Source organism: Ornithodoros turicata, chromosome 10 (genome assembly GCF_037126465.1).
Source record: "Ornithodoros turicata isolate Travis chromosome 10, ASM3712646v1, whole genome shotgun sequence".
NCBI classification, from domain to species: domain Eukaryota; kingdom Metazoa; phylum Arthropoda; class Arachnida; order Ixodida; family Argasidae; genus Ornithodoros; species Ornithodoros turicata.
The window spans coordinates 31,152,868-31,169,768 of NC_088210.1; the positions used below are offsets into that span (position 1 = coordinate 31,152,868).

The window sequence follows — 16,901 nt, forward strand, 5'->3', positions numbered from 1 at the left end:
TCCACCGCAGTGAGCAGCGGAGCAAGATTTCCAATTTCTATGCGCATACTCAAACTGTAATATTTTTGTAAGTTAATATTTCCCGTTTATATTTCGAATCCTATCATTTTCTTACAACACCAGTTGAAGAAATATTATCACTTGATCCGAGCTTTCTGGTTCCATGGCTACTCCTGTCTGCTGCCAGCGGCTGCCAGGCGACGGTGTGGTGCTGCAGGCCAAGACGTGAGCAGTTTCTCTGCTCTGACATTTTTTGTGTATCCCTGTACAGTACACCATACATTTAAATGCCTTCGAAAGGCGAAGATATACTCAATGGATTCAAACTGTATCCTTTACTGCAGATAGAAGGTGCCCAGTTTTACATAGCGAGCACAAACACGGCATTCTCTAATAAGGTTAATAAACATTGAGCCCCAAAACGGTACACTATCATTTCCCGTTAATGCTCACAACAAACAATAAGCTGCTTGAGCTCCCGTTGCTTCCTTTTGGGCGTATTAGGTGTTGTTTATTATCCGTGTGACGTAAAACCCCTAACCAAACGTCAGAAATTGGATGAATCTGAGGGATGCCGATACTGGAAAGATACTTTGGCAAGGCACTGAAGACCTGTGAGTATATTTAGCGAAACGAGCTTCGGAAACACCCAGTGTGTTTGTTTTTTAATACGCGAAGCGTGAGTGGGATCAATACATCTGCACCAAAAGCAGGCAATTCGCATTGTATCATAAGTTATGCAGAATAATGCCTGAGATCTGCTACCGTATAATATTCGGTCGAAACGACATTTCTTTTACTACAGCGTTGTTCGTTTTCTCTATAACAGGTCTAAGCCAGAAGTGGAACATGAAGGTTGGTGTAATCAGTGTCCTGCATGTTCAATTATTGCATAGCAAAACTAAAATTTGTTCCGTAAATCTGTATTATTTACTTGATGATTGACGATTTATTTCAGCCCGGGTTCCCAAAAAGATCCTAAAATGTCGAGCCGTTTCGCGAGAAATAAACTTCTCCTCCGTCGAACCCATGGAGAAGTTCAGGCTCGAACAGAAAATTTTATTCAAGGGTCGTTGTCTCGAAGGTGAGCTGAAGTCGTAGCTTCAGAATGGGAAGATTGAACTTTTTTTTTTTTTTGCTTCTTTTTCAGAATGGTTCTTTGAGTTTGGCTTTGTTATTCCGAATTCCACCAATACGTGGCAGTCATTAATAGAAGCGGCACCAGAATCCCAGATGATGCCTGCAAATGTATTGAAGTAAGTGATTGATTAATTGATTGAAAGTGAGTCAGCTGTGGGCAGTCAAGCCCGTTCATGATGAACTGAAGAACAGACAGTACAATCATTACATCAGTGTACCATCTCGTCGGAAGTCCTGAAAACCAACACCTAAGGACACAAAAAACAAAAACAAATAAACCATGATTCGTAATACATGGTAAACAAAAGCTGGTAATCGAAGCTGAAATATTGCTTTTTGCTCTGCGCTCCAGCACTTTATGAAATAGACACGAATACTAAATATGAGTACATACCTCTGTGGCGTAGGAACAGACTGCGTAGGGCCCTTCTCTCTCTACCCTAACAGCTTCTCTCTCTACCCTAACACACGCCTTCACCATCTTCTTTTTCAGTGGAAACGTTGTAATAGAGACCAAATTCTTTGACGACGGTCTCCTAGTCAGCACATCTAAAGTACGGCTCTACTACATATAGCGGCGTGGCTATTTTGGTGTCCAAAGAACTCAAGTGTCTGCACTGCTGCTGTTACGCACTGCCCTATTGTTATGGTGTGTGCCGATGCTGTTGACCCGAAATGTTGCATTTTGTACTTGAGTTTATTTATTTTATAGTTTTATTCAAGCACGGTTGCCATCACATCCAAAGACCAAGCGATGGCGACTGCTGCCTCCCGTCGAGTTACGGAGCAGCAGAAATTTTTTTGCTCAATTTCTTTGTTTGTGTTTCGGAGCAAATATCATCATTCATCGCATAAGTTGCGTCTTTCTGATCACCGATGCGGTTTTTGTGCCATAAAACATTAATAAATCAATCGACCAATCAATTAATTATCATTGAGTGTGATGGCAGGTGCGCACGTGAGTTGCAAACACTTATTAAGAGTATCCTTTCAACGTGGTTGCGGATTAAGCTGCCCTGCTTGAAGAAATAGTAGGTGCAAATAGAACAGTTTGCCTCTAGAGAGCTTCACGTAGATGATGTATCTTACGAAACCTCTGGAAGGCAGGGAAATTCAAAGACTTGTATGTGCAGCAGAAAGTTGCGCGAGGTAAGAAAAAAAAGAAAAAATTCTCCAAGCTGGTCCCCCACACTGGTCGTCATGTTGTATGTATGCACTCATCACGTAGCTTCCTTGCACATTCCATCTTTCCATATTCACATTATGTCACACTGTTTGTAACTGGTACAGCAAGTGCAGTTTTCTCTTCCACAATGTAAGTGTTTCCTTTCAACAACCTAGAGTCATGAGACGGACAGGGCGTGTACAGGGTGTTTCATGTATCTTGAACACAGGCTATAACCAGGCCTCTCTCATTCACGGTGCACTTGTGGGTGCTAATATTACAGTGCATTAAAGTGCCGGATCAGTGCACTTGTGCGGTATTTTTTATCAAATTTTGCGCGCTTATTTTTTTAGCGTACAAAGCAAATATGTTAGAGGAACTGCAAGCAACTAAATCTCGGGATTCAGAGTGCCGCCTACAATATGTTTCAAATTTTAATCAGTTTGTTTTAATGAATTTTTATTGATTAATTTTGATTAATTAAGAATTAAGCTTCTTCTCAGCTCAGAAAATTTTTATTGAAATATGTGATTTTTGTGATATGTGATGTGTTTAAATATTTAAAAATGCAACACGATTATTTTCAAATAATTCATTGATTAAGCACAATACCAAAATATCCAGACTTCTGCAGAACGAGTTCTAACCAGATCCTGTCGGCTTCACCTTTGCATAAGGCACTTTTTTTCTTTTTTTTATAGCTTGGTTCTACTCACGCGAAACACCCTGTACAAGGAGCATGATACCAGAAGCCTCAGTGAAATGTGTAAGAAAAAAAAATATACGCTCTATTTTCCACCGTGTACAAGGTCAGTAATTGGTGCCAGTTATAAAGGTTCTCAGTCTCCCAGGTGAAAACAAATACCTCAGAGAGGTGCTTCTTGTACAAGCTTTCTGCAATAAAGCATGATTCTGAGCAGCATGGTCCCCAGGTGTCAGGCCTTCAAGATTTGGTGCTCATTCAACACTTTAAAATGCCTCTCAAATGTTAGTAAGAACACAAACCATCCACGAGCAAAATGTCTCTGTTGGATCTTCCGATTTCGGCGCGGATTGTATAATTGTTACTCGGTGCAAGTAAACGTGGCACATCCCATTTTCAAAGAATCATGGCTGAGTCCCATCTGTTCACTGAAGTTTATTATTATTATTATGATGATGATGATCTAGTGGCTGCACCCTTTGTAGCGGGCAGACAACGCTAAATAGCGCGTCCCAGCCTAAAATCCGAAAGAAAAAAACCCCAACTAACCACAAAAATTACCGTTCTCTAGTAAAATTTCTGTCCACTTTTTTCACACCATAGCACCAATCTTATGTTTGTGGTCTTCACTGCATCAGTTTCTCCCCCAAATGCATGCATGTTTAGCATGCAGTAGCGTAGTCAGAAAAATATTTCGGGAGGGGTTTCTGCAGGAACTTTAAATGAGGGAGAATCTTCCACCCTCGTTTTCCCTCTCCCAAATGCACCGCCAAAGGTGTCGATTCGGGGAAGTGGGAGGGGAGGGGTTGAACCCCCGAAACTTTCCCTCTAGCTATGCCACTGGTTGCATGCACGCAAACTTTCGACCTGCTTACCAAAGTCGGTGCTCTGACTCCAGACGCATAACTGGATACAGTCGCGGTATTGCCATGCTTAGCGTAGAGTTTTACAGCTTTGGGGCAAAAGTTTACGGAACACTAGGGTGTCTCATTTCGCAGTAGGATCGACACCCTAGGAGCGGACACACATACTGAGAGACGGATGGAATAGCCGGGCACCCGTTTCTTATTCGATCTTGAAACGTGCTTACGTAGAGGGCATTGGTGGGCAAGATTTTATAAGCACGCTTCGATCAATCGACACCGTTTGTCGGTTTAGTGCCTTGTGCATCCGTCCTCCTTGTTCCCCCGAACACTGGAGGTTTTCTCTTACTTGTTTAACCATATCGATTTTGAAAATCGCGACCGTGTCCAATGGTGGCAATGCCCACAACTAGCCGCCCGGGTCGGTTTGACGTCGCTACGGTACAGCCCTCTGATTGGTTTACAGAACCGTCGTCTGCTGCACAGGGAGAAATGGCAGAGAAAGTGAAAAAAGAAGCGAGCTTCCTCGAATTCGCACCCCGAATTGGAGGTTACCTCTTTAGAGTGAAACCCCGATCTTTACCCGGCAAATTGCCCTCACTGAACCGTCTGTAGGAATGCACACTAACTTGTTTGGCAGCAAATGCAGTGACAGCACCACTTGTACCAAACCACTACAGTTAGTTTGAGTATCTGAGCCTGATTTCTCCCCGAATTTAGCACACTGGAAGTTTTTTCACCCGAATTCGCATGAATTTAGTGCGCACGTTTATTTACCCCCCGAATTTAGAGAGAAATATTTCCCAAAAACTTCAGGTTCTACTTATCATAGATTAATTCGAACATGCCAAAACAATGAGCGAGACAAGGGACGAAATGAAAAACACTAGTTTATTCTAGTAAACCGAAACTCCCGATTTCTACATCAGCTCCAAGTTCAACAGGGGTATTTTAAAGATCTCCTGCCGCGTCTGCGTTCGCCTCTGCATCTCTCAAGTCTGCTTTGGTATACTTGCTCTCGTACGGGATGTAGTACCACGACTGGTAGTCACCACGTTCCTTCATCAGGAATCTTACTTTCTCTTCGATAGCTCTGTAACATGAAAAACTGTGTCAATCACCCGCAGGAAAATTGGTCCTTCAAAGAACTGCAACACCGTGTAAACTTAGGGTTGCCACCAGGCCGGTATTATACCGGCACGGCCGGTTATTTGCTCGCTCTGCCGGTTGCCGGTATTTGTGGCTCAAGACCTTTCATATGGGCTACAGCTCGAATAAATCTGGAGCATAGACCCAACTCCGCAGTCACCAGTTATTTCCTTAGTTATTCATTATTATTATTATTACACACAGGAACATATGTTTCCTCGTATTATCTTGAGCTCTCTCTCTCTCTCTCTCTCTCGTTTTCTGTGTGTGCTCTTCCACCCCTCACTCACTTCCCTTTCCCGCGAGCCTTTCCTCCTCTCCCTCAGCCTGTATTTTTCACTACGTATGGTGGCAACCCTACACACCGGTACAGTGTCTGCACCGTAACATGGTCATACAGAAGCCCATATTAAATTAATAGTTTCAATAATGAACATTTCAAACATAACTAAAATTCCAAAATTGTTTCTTTGCCTTGCACTATGTCACTATAGATGCCTTTTTTTTATGGTAAAACTTAAACAGACGACGCAAACTGACGTACGTAGCGTGCGCATTCAAATGCTAGTGTGACTGGGTATTACACGAGCATAAGACTGGCTACCATTGGTATGATTCAACAACAGACGACTTTATTTTGTGACCACCATTGTGGAGTTTCATCGCCAGGGGCGGTATGGTTCAACACATTTCAGTATGTCAGATTGGAAATAATGTATAGTTACCTCAGTTGCACCCGTTCATGCTCAGTTTGAAGGTAGTGCATCATCTTCTCGTAATTTTGCTGGGGATAGGGGTAGACGTACCTGGCAAAAAACCTCTTGATAGGGTGCTAGAAAAAAAAGGAGCAGACAGGAAGAGAGTGTTTTTGGCAGACGCTAGGTTTCCCTTTCTGGTAAAGCTGGGCATGTGCTCACATTGAAATATTCCCAGGGTTTTGGCTCGTAACCCTCTGGAATTTCTGCCAGCTCAGGCGGACCAATGAAGACGTTGACGAGGAAGATGAGCGTCCCGAGAGGTATGACTCCCAGCATTAAGTAAAAGTGTACCTTATCTTTAAATAGATGCCACGCGTAGCTCGAGCTCTTTATTTGCATCCGCCGTTCTGACATCTGTCTCAGAGCGACTGTAAAACAAAAAGATGAGAGAAAGTAATGTCGTAGAAGTGCGAAACATGTCCCTGGCCACGTGATTTACATTTACAAAGATCAGACGTTTTCGCTTCAGGATTTGTAGTCATCGAGAAGCAAAGCGAGGCTCCAAAGTGGTGCCTCAAGCTAGCCTCCCTTAAGTCGGCCTTTTCAGTCATCATGCTTTTTTTCTATTTACAACAGGTGCACAGTGCACTGATTACATTGTCACGCGCTTCTTGCAAACCTGTGCCGGTGGCCTTTGCTACGTTAAAGGACTGCACAGAGGAATGAAAACATTGCTACAGTACAGTTGAGAAAGAACGGAGAGGTCACCGAAGGACATGGAGACAGTGCACTGTTTGCTTCTTACGACATGCGTAGCAATATTGAAGGTGTAGAAATGCTTACGAGTGCATGGCTGCCTTGAGTTAAGTAAGCACTGTTTAAACAAAATGGGTTGGAGGCTCCTAGCAGCACGCAAGACGCTGAGCGCCGCCATTTTTAATCTTGTCTAATCACGTGAACAAGCCGTTTACGTGTTAGCAATATTGACGAAATGGGAGCGAAAATACGTTTTTGGTTGAAAATATACATAAATAATTCTCTATGTTTTCTTTTTTATTACTCTTTTAACTTATTCTGGTGAAAGTGCATCGCGGCATCGAGGCCCGAAATGCCCGAAATGCCTTGCGCAGGGCATCATCATGGCGGACCTCCTTGGTTCTATTTTGAGCTCCATGGACAAACCCCCGACAGTAGGGGACAAACAAAAGAATCTTATTAAAAGTGAGTGCAATTTTCCCTTAAAGAAACTCCAATTCTTCCACTACAAAGTGACAGACATCGAAACTGAACATTTCAGAACAACGCGAGGAGTTACAAAAGAGGGAGGCCGAGGAGAAGGCGAAGTTGAGAAAGTTTCGAGATCAGGTAAGCGAGCTGTGCAGGGATGATTTTTTTGTATTGGAAGCTCGTTACAGGGTCTCACATGGTCAGTGCCTCGTCCTAACCTGCTTTTTCTTTCACGCCGCTACGATCCAAGATAGAGGAACAAATCAACAAATTCATTCAAAATCCAGAAAAACAGAAGCACAAGTTTCAGCCTATGTCTAAAGTGTACAGGACTATAATGTACGTTGTCTGGTTCGTTTGCATTCAGCAAACAGTTGTCGTAATCACGTAAATCGAGAATGCTCTCTTGTTTTATCTTCTCAGTCACGACGTTGCTGATATAGCTGGATTGACTGCATTTTCATTCGGCGAAGAGGATGTCAGCCGTCATGTCATGGTCTTTAAAAAGGTAGAGAACGTCTGTGGCGCTGATCATCAATTTTCACTTTAATCTTCAATTAATCGCCAGGAATTTGCACCGCTTGACGACGAGCTAGCGGCATACCGAAGAGGTGAAGAATGGGACCCGGAGAAAGCCAAAGCCGCTGCAAAACAGAAGGTTACAATGTCCAAATGTTTTTGTTCAGCGGCTTGATTCAAATTTTTCTTTGTGGCGCAGGAACTGGAAGCTGAGGCCCTAGCGCAGTCAACAAGAAGCACGAGCAAGGGCTCTGCACCACAGACAGACTATCACGAAAAGTACCAAAAACTCTTAGGAAAGGAGTCAGGCAAGGACGCTGCCAAGATTACGACACCGAATAAACAGTTTGGCTTTGGTATGGAAAGTTTATTATGTTGATTGAAAATTTATATTCTTTCTTCCTTCAAAGTTCCCAGCCAGAACAAGAAGGATGTGCGCACCATTGAGCAAACACTGGCCGACATACGAGCAAAAAAGAAGCAGAAAACTGACAGCGCTTCAAATGAAGGTCTCTCAGAACAAGAGACACAACATGAAGCACTTGAACAGACATAGAGAAAGGGATTTCTGTAATGCAATCTGTTCCTTGTTGTCGTATAACGACATCTTTTAGCCATACAGTCACAAAACATTACCTGTAGAGCAACTATAAACTATTACATAGCAAAAAGTGAGAGAAGTAACATTTCGCTTTAGTTAACTGAACAGATTTAGATGGTCAGGTTGCCCTTCGGAAAGCAGAGTACAAAGATATTGAATGGTGATGAACTTCACAACTGTACACCAGCTGTACAACTATGTCTTTTAGGGGCATTAATAGTTGCAATTTATACATAAGCTGTAACGTGCTCGAGCTTTTGTTTTGTTTTACTTGTACTTATGGTTGTGTCCAGCTTGACAATTTGCTTGTGTAGATTGTCACCAAAAGGTATTTGCTTAGCCCTCACAGTGTTGGCTTGATTCTCTGTACAATATGAAACAATGTTTAAAATGGGTTGTGACATTTCTCCCCATGGGTTACTGAATAAAACAAAGAAGATGACACTGTTGAATAAGCTCTGTAATGACTGTCTTCTTGTATTTCTTATGCGAATGGGCATTCCACCATTTGGGATGGCCAAGGGAATGTCACTTCTAGCTGATATTCATATGTTTTGGATGGTTTTCATCCAAATTACACCAAACAAAGTGATCGACCGAAGCGATACGGAGCTGAGCTTGAACAGCCAGAAAGTGTTTGTTTTGAGTGTGAAATCGTGGAGTGAATTACATTTTCGAACATTGCGACACAGCTTTGCACAAAACAAAAAAAAAAGGAAAGCAAGACGAAAACGAGTGTGTCTGATAAGTTTTCTTGATCAGGATTTGCATTCTCGTTCATCCTCACTTCATTTTTGTTCATGTGCGTTTTCTTGTCGTCCTTCCGTAGTCGCTAGTCTTTTTTCGTTATGGATCGTTAATTTTGGTACCGCAATGGCGCTGTTATCGTGTGTGGCGCATCGGCCAATGAAAAATATTGTTTCGGTTTCCAGTGACCAATAGGCAGGCGTGACTTACGACAATGGTGATCTTGTGTTTTTCCGTCGCTGTTTAAAAGGGGTTGTGTGCATGTTTTCAGTTACGTGTGAATTTTTTTCTTTTTAGAACGTTTACTGCACATTGAAAAACGAGAAATGTGTTTCCGCACATTCCTCCTTATGTTCATAGTCCTTGCTGGGACCGCTGTGCAGAGCGAATGTTTCTTCGACTGGTTTTTAGGCAGGTCCAGTGTCGTAACAGACGACAGCGAGCCTCACGACTTCAACAAAGACGGTACAAAAGTCCTCGTGCCATTTGAGATGAAGTCAGCCGATGATGAGTTTTTGCAAGAAGGGAAGAAGTACGGTCTGAAGCTGTCGTCATTAGACGTTTGTCATCACAGGGTAAGACAGCTGTCCGTGCTGCTTTGTAGTATCAGTTAATTAGTTAATCAGTTAATTGGGGTTGCCCTTCTCTCTTTCAAAGATATTCTTGAGCCTGAAGGGTTCGTGCAGTTCAATGACCGAAGAGGAAATGGGAAAACTCAGCGTTCGCCTGTTGAATTGCCAATCTGCTGTTGAAGGTCGTCCTACATTTCCATGCACTGATGAAATGGTAAGGGAATTAACCGAGGAGACATAGGTAAGTGATACTTGTACCCTAGGGTACCCTGATAATGTTGTCTTGCAGACGCTTCGCGACTGCACCAGAAATATGGACCAGCACACCTGGAATTCGTACCACTTGGTAAGCAACAGGGCACGTGCCGTCTGTTTCTCAACAAGACAGCAACAGTTCTATGCCAAGACTGAAATGACCGTCAATAAGCTCGTGTGGTCGTCGGAACAACAAGTAAGTGGGATATTTTTTGTGGCATTTTAGTGTAGCACATATTATGTGCGCGCCAATAACTTTTCCTAAACTTATATGAACCTGCTTCTTTTTCAAGTTTGTAAGAAACAGAATGCAAACAACGTAGTTAGCGCAAAGGGAATAATTTACAAAATAAATATTCAATGTAATCTGAAACCAAGCAGATCTTTAACTATGGGTCATGAAGTGAAACCGAGAAATTAAACAATCTATATTATCAATTAAGTCACTTCAATTGATCACTGTTTCTAAGCTTTCGTGGTTATCTCGGGTAAAATTTGCTGCAGCGTGTTGCACGTTAATTCCACCAACATCAAAACATGTGACCTCAACGAGAGAGTGTGTGTGTGTTGTACTGTTTACAGGTCAGAGCCATGTCCGAGCTGGAACGAAGTCAGCAGAAAGTCAGTTCGTTGACCAGTGAAACGCTGGACGCTGTGGCTTCCGGTCATGTAAAACTTTTACTGGAGCAGGAACGCCTTACCCAGTCGCAGGGCAAGATTCAGACTTTTGTTGAAGACAATTTGGAGCAACTCACGAAAGAAAAAGCCCTTATAGCTGCGGGCCAGAAAGAACTGGCTGCTATGACGGAGGACGTTCGCAAAAGACTCGGTAAGCAATTCATAGCATGTCTTTTGTAAGATGCGCCTGTTATGTTTTTCATCAGTACCATGGGAAAAATACCCTATACCTATGGGAAAGTTATCCTGTGTGGATTAGAACCTTGCCACAATAATTATGTGATCACTATATGCAACTGCTACTAGGAAGCATGCAGTGTACCGTGCTGCTACTCTTTTTTTTTTTTTTTTTTTTTTTTTCAAGCTAGTCTTATGTGTAGATCTACTCTTTCATACTATTTGCACACAGCGTACTGATACACATAGGTCGCCTAAGATGTGAATCTTAAATTATTTCAATTTTTTAAAAAACCAGTCTGACCCTTTTGTGAACCAGCGTGAACATACATAGGTACATTCCCTGGCTTGCTTGCATTTCCGCAGCGGCGCCCTCAGTAGCCTCAGCGGTGCTCTGAGCACATGCTAGAGTCCAGTATTTGTGCATGCAAGTCCTTCAGATGAACATAAATGGAACTCTTGTACCTGAATGTGAACCAAGCCCATTAAAATGTTTTTTTTTTTGTCTACTACTTCATTTTAAACCACATGCAAAAGTTCCATCTGAGGTTATTGTGTGTTATTGTCGAAAGGACAATATGGTGCTGCAAATTGTAAGCAGCCCTGAGACCAGGGAGAGCCCAAGATCATTGGCTACACTAGCAGACACTCATTCTCATTCTCGGGGTTATTTGCAGATTGTGGCGTATGTGTAAGATGGTATGTATGTGTGAAGTCGTTGATGTGGAATCGGATATCTTGGTATCTTGATATTTCACGAAACCTCCTCCTCTGGTTCCTACAGATAATGCCAGTAGCACGATGCTGCAAAACGAACAACAGCGCCAAAGCAGTCATCGTGACCTTCTGAGAGACCTCTCGGTTGTGCAGGAGAAAGCTAAGCTCGTGTACGAGAAGATTGGTACGTTTTCGTCGGCCACTAGTTTTATTAATGTCCACGGTTTTATCCGATATTACCCGTTAAATGCGGAAGCATTAACCTCGGAACAATAGTTCAGGAGTGGTGTGGTCAATGGCCATGTTCAATACACAGGGTGTTTGCTCTAACGTGTCCAGAAATTATATTTAAAGCGAGCGGTAAAAGAGAAACAAGCGCTACTTTTCAGCTACTTGACTATAAGAAACAGGTGCTACTATAGTGAAGCAGTACCTGTTTCTTACTCAAGTAGCAGAAAAGTACCGCTTGCTTTTCTTTTATCGCTCGCTTTAAATATAATTTCTGGACACGTTAGAGCAAACACCCTGTATATTGACTTCCACACTGCTGTCTGAATACATTATACTCTTTTCATAACAGACAACAGCACAAAGAAGATACTGGGCCGACACCACGTTGCCGCGGAACACTTGAAGGAAACACTGGAGAGCTTGTCTCAGATAAATGCCTCCATAGCATATTTATTCACGGTTGTGGAGAAGACAAGGTTAGAAGTTGATGGAAAACTCAGCTGGGTGGCAAACCTCCTGCAAGGCACTGGTGAGCGCATAATTTTTGCCTTTTAATTTTATCCGCAAATTACGTTCGTTTTTAGTGACATCTAAATAGAACATGGGAAAAATGTGGAAAAAGGGATATCCAATCAGATTAGCATCTAAGGCAGGTGTGAGTGAGTGAGGTGTTGGCATTCCGTAGCTAGGGGGGGTATCTAGACGTTTTGCAGATTAAAGCATGCGCAACTAGGGTTGCCACCAGGCCGGTATTATACCAGCACGGCCGGTTATTTGCTCGCTCTGCCGGTAGAAAGATGATACCGGCAGCCTTTTGCCGGTATTTGTGGCTCAACACGTTTCGTAGGGGCTTTTACAGGGTTTTTTCGTTTCACATTCCACTACAGCTCGAATAAATCTGGAGCACGGACCCAACTCCGTAGTCACCAGTCGTCTTCTTAGTTATTCATTATTATTATCATTGTTGTCTTTCTTTTTCTCCCTCTCTGTATACTCTTCACGCTTCACCCACTTTCCCTTTCCCTCTATTCCACCTCCTCTCCCTCAGCCGGTATTTTTCGCTACGAAAGGTGGCAACCCTGTCTGCAACAGGTTGGCCACGATCATACTTTCCGCAGCAGCGGACGTCATATTTTTGCACAACCTGCCGAAGCCAAAAAAAAAGTTCGCTGCTCCGTTAAAGTGTGTGAAACGTTGTTACAGCGTAGATAATCTTCATCTCCTGCAGATAATCAGCTGTCAACAGTGTGCATCTGCGTGTCCCACGTCCTCTACTTGCTGTCAGCCATGTCTCTGGCTGCGTTCTTGAGAGTCCCGATGACTTCTCGCGTCGTGATGCTGCTCGTGGTACCCATGAACGCGGTGGCGGAAATCAGGCAGAGCTGTTGCCTCAACTTTGCCAGCCTTTCACTGCTTCTCATCATGTTTCTCTCGGGTACGTACAGTGCACGCGTAGAAACGGGGACATGCGTTCTTTAAAAATCACCTAAAAATTAATTTAATCGCAGTGGAAGGCGTGACGCGGGTCATAGGGAAGGTACGCAGTCATCGCTTTGTTCCTGCGCTCGACGACAAAGCTTGTTCGGATGCAAGGTAAGCATGCTGTGACGTAAAGTGTCGTAGACACAGTTCAGTCCTGCAAGTTTGGTTTTCATCCCTAATAGAGGTGTTTCTAACCAAGATACACAACTCTACTTGATATGTGCTTCTTCTGCCAACTGATATTATTTTGTACGAAAACCCTGATGTTAAGAGTCGACGCCCTTACTGGCTACTTTGGAAACTGGGTTCTACATATCTTCGTAATTCATCAACTGGGAAACATCATCTCTGCCAGTGATAATCCAGTTGAAGGACGGCAGATGCATAATTTTTTCGTGTTATATACATATACATACTTTTAACTATATTGAGATCCTTCCCCATGTACAGTGAAACTTCCTTTGGGGTGGGCTCCCACAGCTGGCAAAGGCAGGTGCTCCAGCCAACGTACAAACTCGTCCCCTTTTTTCATTCCATGATACGGTTTTTATCATTCCGATACTGTAGTTTGATACAGAGAAAGATAATTCGTATGTCGTGCTATCTCGTAGCTTGCAAGTTTTATCAGATTCACATAAGGAATTTATTTTTAAATGTAGCACACATCCAGTTCATGCACGGTACAAAGAAGCTACAGCGACCCACACTAACATACATTCCGGCGACTCCCCTGCAGAGCTCCTTGTGCCAGGTAAGCCCGTTTGTACACTAGCGCCACACTTCGAACCACTTTGATTTCGATAACGAGTCTGTGTTCACAGCAACCCGTCGGTCCAGCCACAGACGGAATTCTAGCAGCGCTAGTAGCACCTTGGAGGATCTTGTTGACGGGCATCGGGAGGGCAAGGAAAATGATGGCAATGCTTTGAATTCAAGTTCTGTCCTGGATGAAGTCTGCAACTCCCTGGCTCCGAGCACTTCTACACCAATGTCACCACCATCACCACAGTGTTTTGCACCGGTCAGTACATTACAGTCAGCCACTGTATCATTAGAGCATGAAGTTTTAGGGTTTTACCCGATTCTTCCCCGAATTTGCACCCCGAATTGAAGGTTCACCCTTTAGGGTGAAACCCGATTTTTGCCCGGCAGATTCCCCTCACTGGGATGTCTGTAGGAATGCATTAACTTGCTTTTTTGCAGCAAATGCAGTTACATCACCGTTTGTACCAAACCGCTACAGTTAGTTTGAATAACTGAGCCCGATTTCCCCCTGATTTTAGCGTAATGGAAGTTTTTTCACCCGAATTCGCATGAATTTAGTGCACACGTTTATTTACCCGATTTTTACACCCCGAATTTTGAAAAAAAATATTTCCTGAAAACTTCAGGCTCTATGTATCATAGGAAGCATACTGTGTGTGTGTGTGTGCTAGTAGTGTAGCAATTAATGATCATCACTGTCAAAACACAAGAAAAATGATGGCATCTCAGTGTGGGACGTTTACAAATGGAATCTAATTCGTGCATCACTGTAAAAGACTCTTGTGGTTTATATTATCGAGGCTGATGAGAGGGGAAAAAAAATCCTATAGCGACTCAAAATATATGCACACAGTCCACACGTGTGCGAAATTTTGCTAGTTTCGGGAGCAAGTTGGGACATTGTCACCACAAGATGCTTCTGTTTAAAACGTGTAATTGTAAATGAGTTAAAATATCCATGGTGCTCTGAAGAACACAAAATGGCATTTAAAAGCTGATGTGTGCAAAAATATGGCATAATCTGAGCAACCTACTTACACCTTACAGCTTTCTCCAAGAGTGGTCACCCAAAAATTAGCTTATTACCCTGCCCCTACTTACTGAAGAAAGTAGCAGGTTCCTTGTAACTTCTACCTGAGGGCTGCTAACTTTTACTTGTACACCACAGACATGCACGCTGCACGTGTGCACAGGTCTTAATATTTGTATCTTGCAGTGATGGCCACTAACTACTTCTACAGTGGTTTAATTATAGCTACTAAGTACTTCGCGATGGAGTAGTTTCAGTAGTAGTTCAACTACTCTTCAAGGGAGGTAGTTAAAACTACTTCTTTAACGACTGCAATGTATTTTAACTACATCTATAACCACTTAACGTTGTTCATCAACACCGATGCCAGCCTATAGTGCTCTTGGACACCTAAATATGAATCACAAGCAGTGATAAAAGTGAAGACTTAGTACGTATGCACGACACAATTGCTCTGCACCTCCGTTCTCATCAAACAAGTAGTTCGAGGTAAAAGTCGGAAGCACAATCGTGCCGTAAAGCGTGCGAGAAAATCTGAAGTAGTTGGTGCCTGCAGTGACCTAACTACTGTAGGTAACTACTCGAAATGGTAGTTTAATAAGTAGTTGGTTCCACTACATTTCTGCAAGTAGTTGATAACTACTTTTTAACTACAATCAGTTAGTTTAACTACTGACCATCACTGGTACCTTGTTCTTTTTTTTTTTCTTCTTCTGCTTCTTCTTTCTTTTCTTAGGCCAGAGCCAGTATGATCAGGCGAGACCTGCTCAGCTATCTCGATGTCCCATCCCGTAATCGCAGAGTGTCTCCAGCAAGAAGGTGAAGTGTATTCAGAATACAGTGCAGATAGTAGCGGGGGCTTGAGTCTGTAGTCATTTGCTTCATTAGCTATTCACCTCTTCCAGTACCGGTTCTAACCTGTCCAGGCTGAGCAACAGGCGCATCTGCAGCGGATTGAACAAGTCTGGCGCACCTTGCAAGGGAACGTGCCTGAAGGGACAGGACTACTGCTATCACCATGCGGAGAACGGGGACGACGAGACCAGCTTGCTACGCGCCTAAAAGTAGTTCTTATTTAATGTTTTAATGAATTTTTGTGCATGAAGGCTGAAAGGATGCCAACATTTTTTAGGTATTTGAAGTAGTCATTCCTACTGCTTTTTCCTACATTGTATCTTGCATCTCTGTTTTTAGGACGCAATCTATACGATGGATTTATACCAGATTTATATGGATGGATTTATACCCTTAAAATATGGATTTTTACCAGATTTTAGCGTAACACACAAGACTCTAAGAATTGAGCAGTAGGTGATAGGAGAGTACTAATTGAACCAATATCATACACCACCGTTGCTACTTCTAATAATATTCCCAGTAGATGATACCTGTGCAAAGGCAGCTAAAGACAACACATAACTTTCAAGGGACACAAGAAATGCCCTGTAATTATAGAGAAGAAGCCTTACGAGTACTGCTGGTGGAAGACCTCTTCTGATGCAGCATGACTTTCAACCAATGGTAGACAAACTTGCTTTGTAAGGCCAACACAAACTAAAATCTACGGTATCTTGCTTTATACACTGCAAGAGACTGACTTGAGAATTTCACTAAAGTGAACAGTGTGGAAGTGTGTATACTTTTATATACTTTTACTCGTAGAATATGTGCGGCAGAGAACGTGCACTAGGATGGAATTTTAATGCTTCTGCTTCAGAAGCTGCTGCTTGCTTGGCTTTTTTCTTTTTTTACCTTTGCACTTATTCACTAAAGCAACAGTGAACAAACAAATGAACAGGTCTGATTTTAGCTTCAGCAGTGACTCTTTAATGTTTTTAAAGAGTATCCTTCGTCTTTTAAAATAATTACTAGTCTTTACACATCTTGATTTGTGTACATATTTTATTTATGCACATTTTATCCCAACCAAATGTATTCTGAGGATATACAAGTCCATTTTTTGTGATGATTGCATTAAATGTTTTTTGGATAAACTTAAATTCATGACACGTATTGTATGCCCAAAAGCACACACAACCTTTGTTACTGGCACGCAGCCAACGCCATGGCAACATCATCGTTGCTCATGTGAAAGTGCTCCACAGTTTGTAACATAGCGAGCTGTACAAAATAAATGCGCACTATTTTTCTGGACACTTTGGTTCACCATTGAACACTATAA

The 16,901-nt window shown here is 42.6% G+C and overlaps 4 protein-coding genes across 5 annotated transcripts; 3 read left to right on the forward strand and 1 right to left on the reverse strand.

Annotated features, from left to right (window-relative positions):
- The first annotated feature begins 172 nt into the window (after positions 1–172).
- LOC135370554 (retinal rod rhodopsin-sensitive cGMP 3',5'-cyclic phosphodiesterase subunit delta) lies at positions 173–3,227 on the forward strand. Of its 2 annotated transcripts, none has more exons than XM_064604337.1 (6): positions 173–328; positions 552–614; positions 830–855; positions 959–1,084; positions 1,151–1,256; positions 1,634–3,227. In XM_064604337.1, the coding sequence occupies exons 1-6, from the start codon at positions 288–290 to the stop codon at positions 1,713–1,715; spliced, it is 444 nt and encodes a 147-aa protein (XP_064460407.1). In that variant the 5' UTR covers positions 173–287; the 3' UTR covers positions 1,716–3,227. The 2 variants fall into 2 exon arrangements, with proteins under 2 accessions (XP_064460407.1, XP_064460406.1); XM_064604336.1 differs by having other exon boundaries at positions 3,007–3,227.
- A 1,521-nt stretch (positions 3,228–4,748) lies between these two features.
- On the reverse strand, positions 4,749–6,677 carry LOC135369885 (NADH dehydrogenase [ubiquinone] 1 beta subcomplex subunit 5, mitochondrial-like). The gene is made up of 4 exons (XM_064603462.1): positions 6,562–6,677; positions 5,938–6,146; positions 5,746–5,852; positions 4,749–4,964 (listed from the first exon to the last, which is right to left on the reverse strand). The coding sequence occupies exons 1-4, from the start codon at positions 6,650–6,652 to the stop codon at positions 4,823–4,825; spliced, it is 549 nt and encodes a 182-aa protein (XP_064459532.1). The 5' UTR covers positions 6,653–6,677; the 3' UTR covers positions 4,749–4,822.
- Positions 6,678–6,830: 153 nt separating this feature from the next.
- LOC135369884 (sperm-associated antigen 7 homolog) lies at positions 6,831–8,507 on the forward strand. The gene is made up of 7 exons (XM_064603461.1): positions 6,831–6,939; positions 7,016–7,083; positions 7,196–7,284; positions 7,369–7,453; positions 7,514–7,603; positions 7,664–7,820; positions 7,875–8,507. Exons 1-7 carry the CDS (start codon positions 6,858–6,860, stop codon positions 8,018–8,020), a joined length of 717 nt encoding a protein of 238 aa, XP_064459531.1. The 5' UTR covers positions 6,831–6,857; the 3' UTR covers positions 8,021–8,507.
- A 523-nt stretch (positions 8,508–9,030) lies between these two features.
- LOC135369878 (protein brambleberry-like) lies at positions 9,031–16,873 on the forward strand. The gene is made up of 12 exons (XM_064603455.1): positions 9,031–9,387; positions 9,470–9,598; positions 9,674–9,835; positions 10,222–10,468; positions 11,279–11,395; positions 11,792–11,971; positions 12,671–12,877; positions 12,951–13,035; positions 13,584–13,675; positions 13,746–13,945; positions 15,456–15,538; positions 15,625–16,873. The coding sequence occupies exons 1-12, from the start codon at positions 9,139–9,141 to the stop codon at positions 15,779–15,781; spliced, it is 1,908 nt and encodes a 635-aa protein (XP_064459525.1). The 5' UTR covers positions 9,031–9,138; the 3' UTR covers positions 15,782–16,873.
- The last annotated feature ends 28 nt before the right edge of the window (positions 16,874–16,901 follow it).

Bases quoted from the DNA above. Each gene is read 5' to 3' on its own strand.
- LOC135369884 (XM_064603461.1), top strand. From the start codon at position 6,858: ATGGCGGACCTCCTTGGTTCTATTTTGAGCTCCATGGACAAACCCCCG. The intron at 7,285-7,368 runs GTACGTTGTCTG...TTATCTTCTCAG, and splicing joins AAAGTGTACAGGACTATAAT to TCACGACGTTGCTGATATAG. The intron at 7,604-7,663 runs GTTACAATGTCC...TTTGTGGCGCAG, and splicing joins AAGCCGCTGCAAAACAGAAG to GAACTGGAAGCTGAGGCCCT.
- LOC135369878 (XM_064603455.1), top strand. From the start codon at position 9,139: ATGTGTTTCCGCACATTCCTCCTTATGTTCATAGTCCTTGCTGGGACC. The intron at 11,396-11,791 runs GTACGTTTTCGT...TTTTCATAACAG, and splicing joins GCTCGTGTACGAGAAGATTG to ACAACAGCACAAAGAAGATA. The intron at 13,676-13,745 runs GTAAGCCCGTTT...CTGTGTTCACAG, and splicing joins TGCAGAGCTCCTTGTGCCAG to CAACCCGTCGGTCCAGCCAC.
- LOC135369885 (XM_064603462.1), bottom strand. From the start codon at position 6,652: ATGGCGGCGCTCAGCGTCTTGCGTGCTGCTAGGAGCCTCCAACCCATT. The intron at 5,853-5,937 runs GTGAGCACATGC...TTTTTTTTCTAG, and splicing joins AACCCTGGGAATATTTCAAT to CACCCTATCAAGAGGTTTTT. The intron at 4,965-5,745 runs GTAACTATACAT...TTCATGTTACAG, and splicing joins CATGAACGGGTGCAACTGAG to AGCTATCGAAGAGAAAGTAA.
- LOC135370554 (XM_064604336.1), top strand. From the start codon at position 288: ATGCCTTCGAAAGGCGAAGATATACTCAATGGATTCAAACT. The intron at 329-551 runs GTATCCTTTACT...ACCAAACGTCAG, and splicing joins ATACTCAATGGATTCAAACT to AAATTGGATGAATCTGAGGG. The intron at 1,257-3,006 runs GTAAGTGATTGA...TTTTTTTTATAG, and splicing joins ATGCCTGCAAATGTATTGAA to CTTGGTTCTACTCACGCGAA.